The following is a 5,063-nucleotide window of genomic DNA, read 5'->3' on the forward strand; positions in this document are numbered from 1 at the left end:
CCCATCAGGTCAAAAATGACGTTTGCAAGTATCGGGGTCGCATCCAATCAGTTATGCTTACTGACGCGCTCTCACATAACAAGCAAGTCTTCAATGTCGACATCATCGGCGCCGCAAAGGTGGCCGGATCAGGAGGCAGTGTCACGACGTCAGCGGGCACTGGATGTGCAGCTGGAAAGGGGAGTTGCGTCGGACAGAATAGTGCTAGCAACAAGCTGCGGAAACTGGGGAGATCCAGATTGTGAAGTTGGTGCCCGGTACGCTTTATCAAAATGTTACGGCTCCGACGTAGTCGCAACAGTTCGCAGGCAGCGACGCGTAATTCCGTTATCTCAACGGTAGGGTCATACAAATTATTTCTCCTCTCTGGTCGTACGTCAGCTAGTTAAAGGGTGATTTCGGCTCAAAATGTTTTCTGAAAGCTACTGAAAAGGTAGCTCACGGCCACGGAAAGCATTAGACGATTTTGGTGCAGTTTTTGCATTGTGGCATTTGCTGCCGCACTGTAACATAGTATTGCCTCCTGGCTGTGTTTACCACTAGTTTTAAGGCTGCTTAAATTCAAAAGCATTTCACAAAGCAACATAAAAGGGAATATACCCTCAAGAAATATGTTTTAGTTGCTTGTTTTAAAATGTGAATGAAAAGAAAAAAGTACCATTCTTTAGATGATATGGACATTCGTGGTACGCGCGAATTAAATGTCTGCAGTCAGGAGTAATTTCTTGCGACGATTTTGCTAAGAACAGTGAATTCCTTTTTATACCTTTAGTGAAGGAATTGTTCGGCGGTTTTATTTGTGTACCGACTAAATAGATGTGTTTATTTCTCATTTTTGGCACATCAGAAAGAAAGCCGAGCTCTCAAAACGGCCGGTAAGGGTTGACTTGCTGGTCCCACAAGGGATACTGTGGCAACTGCCCTCCAGGATATGGGGGGTAGACAGGAAACTGTGGCGAGGCCCGCCTCCTGCACTTGTTCCAAGGAACGCAGTTGCCTCGTCGGTTCCTGTAAAAGCCATTCTTGCAGAAGCATCCGGTAGCGCAGTCCAGAGTGCAGGCAGGTCCCACAATTGGTCTCCAGCACTTCGCCTCCGAGCAGCTGCTGCTCACGCAACGTTTCCAAACTTCGTTAGGCTTGCGGCATCCTGCGCAGTAAAGTACAACGAAATTATTTTTCAAGTGGCCGACTATAATTTCCTGCTCAATAGGCCATCGTCTGTATTTTTATGCACCATCAGCAGCTGGCTCCTTGGCATTAGTCTCAGTGCATCAACACACCTGACCCATGCCTCATTTGGAACGGCAAAGGCGAAGTAGCGTTTTTTGTTGAAAGTCTCCAAGATAACTTTTAAGTACCATTCAGACACTATGCAATCATTGATCGCTGGATAATTAGTCACACTTCCTTACTCCCTAATATTGTCGTTTGTAATTTAATCACGTTAAAAATAAGAAAATGGCTCTAAATTGAGCTCAAACTGTTCTTATATCTTACAGCGCTTGCTTCATTACCTAAGAGAGCGGGGAGGTATGAGTCGTATTTGTGGGCAGTGAGAAGCAAAACACCCGCCTTCCAGAAAAATTAGAATATGTTGCGACCGGCTTTCAGGATACATATTAAATTGCTTGTTTAAACGTCTATCCGCCATTTAAAGACATATGGAAGAAGCAGTAAGCGGCGAAAAAGCTTGTGTCACGCTTTTCTCCTATATGTTAGGGGAGTCGTGTCTCAAGAACAACTCTAGTCGCGCACATTTCCGAGAATATTTGTGTGGTATTCTAATTGGGCGTTGTGTTGTACCAATAACCTTCACCGCTTTTATGTAGTGCTGATAGTGCAGTCTCCTGCCGCGAACAGATTTAAGCTATCTATTTTGTTGGCGGCAAAGTGTTTTTTCTGGTAGGCCAGTGCATCCTTCTTTATTGGCTGTCGAACTACGGCCCTTTTAAGTCTTACTGACTGGTTTAGTAGACACTTTCCAAGCAGCGCGGAGACTAGACGACAGTCAAGATGTCTTCCTCTTCAAGTCTTAACATTTGCACATTCACCTAATACAATTATGACGCATATTCGGATGCTCAAATTGTATTTATAACTAAGCATTGCATTTATTATGTCAGCATTCAAAGTTACCAATGTTTAGGAAAATATAATATAAAAATAAAAGCAACTGTTTCTAAACAAATGAATGACAAATATACGGAGCGATTCCCGTGGGGCTAGAACACGCTCCAGTACAGGATACACTTGGTCTGGCAGTCCTAATGAGGTCGTAGAAGAGTAACAGAAATTAGAAGCGGAAACAAAATAAAACACTGAGAATAAATGTTTTAAAAAATGCGAGCGAGAGTAGTGAGGGGAAGGGGGACGACATGTCACGAGTCACTATAGTTGTTAAGTAGATCTTACATATGAGCCTAGTTTCTTTCAAAGCTCCTCACTAAGCGGCACTGCACTGAAAATTTTGGCCATGGAAACTTGAACCAAATAATCTGTGTGTACATTCGCACAGACGGTTATTTTGATTTCATAAAGTAAATAATTTAAGAGATCAGGTAATAATTGCTCTCTGCGAACTGCTGTCATATTCACTCACTACCTGATCACCGTATTGCTTCTAACATACCTTGGCTTTGAGGTCTCCCACCAGTATAGCATATTGAACTAGTTTACCCATTGCCGCTTCTACGTCTTCGAATGAGCTTTCGATTACCTGGTCATCATGACTACATGACCACATGCACGCGAAAGGCGAAATTTAACTTCATTTCATACCTCTTATTGAGCATAATTATGATGCCTGCAACAATGCTCTCTATAATGCTAGGGAACTCCTCTATGTTACCAGCGGTTACTGACAAGAAACCTTAAACCTAGCTCTCGTCTGTCTGACCATCATAAAATGCACCGTACGCGGCAGCACTTTAGTACAGTATATGCTTTAGTTGGCTTTCCATCTCCTAAGCCCTGCGATATCCCAATCAAACCAAGTAAAACACAATATACGGAGTCCCCCTGGGGCCCGTGGGGGCAAGTTTGGCTTTGTGCAACCACAATAAAACCCATAAGAGCCCCCTTTACGGATCAATCGAGTAAGCACGAACTGGGCTTGCCCCTGCTTTTCCTATTTGGCAATCTTATAGGCGTGGTTTACATATTCCCATATCTGGCCTCTTGGGGAATTTTAATCCCAATGCAAATCAAATTGGGGCTTTATATAGAAAAAGCCTCGCTAACCCAAATGGGGCTGCTCACTAGGTCCAGCATGGGCCAGGACGGGGCAAAAAACGGGCATTACCGCACATTGCTACTTGGTGCCCTTGAGGGCTACTCAAGAGGAGATCAGACGAAAGTGTGGAATTCATGCTGTCCAAAATGGGGCTGCCCACTAAAGGTATTTGGAACGCATCTCTCAAGTAAAAGGCAAACCGATTCCTACCTGAGCAATATGTACTGAAGCCAGCATTCAGGGCGTAAAAGCCGATTTGCACGAACGCACTTTGATCAATTGATAACCAAACTTTTGTAGTATATCGTGTTTTACACATTTTCAGTTATTGAGTATTATTTGCTTCCCTTCATGTACACTGTAAATAGTTTCTCCCCAAAACATTAACTTCTCAACCATAATAATTATACTTTGTGACGGTTGGCCGTGCATACCGCAGCCATAAAGTTCGGACAGCTGTTGACTGACAAATAAATAACCAAATTAACAGAAGGTGAAGTCAGCGCCCATATTATGGATTATTATACCATCCGTGCTAGTCTGCTGCAGCACCCCATCTTGCTTTTGTTAACCGTTTATTGTAGATGGTAGTGCCTTGAGTTATGCCTGTAGTCCAGTAAATTGTTGGTACTCACTCCTGGCCCCAGGAATGGGTCTCAAAGCGCCCCCGCCGGGTCCGAGACGAGGGCCTGAAGCTTGCGATGAAGGCGATTCTGCGCTAGCTTGCATGAAGCAAGCACAAATGGCCACTAGAAACAGCAAGCTCAGAGGAGCCATGCCCACCATGTTGAACAAGCCTTCTTTTGCTTAAATGCGGCTAACTTCCTCTCTTCACCTTTTATATATCAACAAAGACAAAAGGCCAAAGGGAGATATATAATTTTGCCTTTGCAAAGTGTTTGACATTAGCGCATTGGTCGCTCTCGGTAGGCTGTAGGTGGCATTGTCTTCAAGCAAAGCCGCCTGTGTTACAGTGGCATCTCACGTGACCACACGACTATTCCCAGTGCCAGACGTTCCAAAAATACGACTTTGTCTCGGATTCCAAGAACACTTCTTAAGTATTATACCTAATCGACCATATGTTATCCGCAGACTGTAGGCGGGCTGTCAGCTGAGCAAGGACAATGCTCAAGGTAAACTCCGGTAGCTCCCACAAACGAGTTCCTTACCACTACCTCGCTTCGAAGCTGCGACGTTGACCACTTAACAATACAACTCACTCTAAGAGCTCATTCGGAGCCTTTTCTTCATGACGTTAAAAATACGCTTATATCGAAGTTCTTTTTTTCTCTTGTCAACAAGTTTCACGCTGTGTCGACAGCATTAAAAGAATAACCAACTTCTGTAGAACATTATTTCGCCAAGAACATTTTTTCGAGATGTAGACAAGGTTATTACAATAACCCGGTAAGCGCAGCTACTCTACGATTATGTTAACTTAAATTTTGTACACAGCCTCACAAAAGGAGCGCTAAGCTCAGCTACTTGTCATCTTTTGTTCTCACTGTCCCTCAGAATGTTTTGTCCATTGTTCTCCCCAGGGGTGCACGAATACATGCATCTGCATATTGATATTTCCTTAAGCATATTATATTAGTAAGTGCAGTTGGTTCGTGCATTTCCATTCATTCCGTTATTCTTTTCGCACTGTTTCATGGCCTGTCGACATAGCTAGGAAGCGCTGAGCACACAATGAGAGAAAGAGAACGAATGACCACTGTTTCATTTGTGTTCACTTAGAGCTTATCTTTCTGCCTAAGTATTATTTTAGGCTAATGGACCTAACCACACATGTTTTTTTTTTTTTGTTTTTTTTTTTTGTTTTTCA

General features: G+C 43.4%; 1 protein-coding gene across 1 annotated transcript; it reads right to left on the reverse strand.

The window, feature by feature from the left end:
- Window positions 1-791: 791 nt before the first annotated feature.
- Window positions 792-4,057, reverse strand: LOC146189928 (uncharacterized). Its single transcript, XM_084604659.1, has 2 exons — window positions 3,868-4,057; window positions 792-1,147 (listed from the first exon to the last, which is right to left on the reverse strand). The coding sequence occupies exons 1-2, from the start codon at window positions 4,016-4,018 to the stop codon at window positions 864-866; spliced, it is 435 nt and encodes a 144-aa protein (XP_084460785.1). The 5' UTR covers window positions 4,019-4,057; the 3' UTR covers window positions 792-863.
- Window positions 4,058-5,063: the final 1,006 nt, after the last annotated feature.

Source organism: Amblyomma maculatum, chromosome 5 (assembly GCF_055883805.1).
Source record: "Amblyomma maculatum isolate TAMU_Amacu chromosome 5, ASM5588380v1, whole genome shotgun sequence".
Classification (NCBI taxonomy): Eukaryota; Metazoa; Arthropoda; class Arachnida; order Ixodida; family Ixodidae; genus Amblyomma; species Amblyomma maculatum.

What these genes read in the sequence shown, in the direction of transcription:
- LOC146189928 (XM_084604659.1), bottom strand. Translation starts at nt 4,018, where the DNA reads ATGGTGGGCATGGCTCCTCTGAGCTTGCTGTTTCTAGTGGCCATTTGT. An exon ending in ACCCATTCCTGGGGCCAGGA is followed by an intron (nt 1,148 to 3,867) that starts GTGAGTACCAAC and finishes TTTACTGCGCAG; the next exon opens with GATGCCGCAAGCCTAACGAA.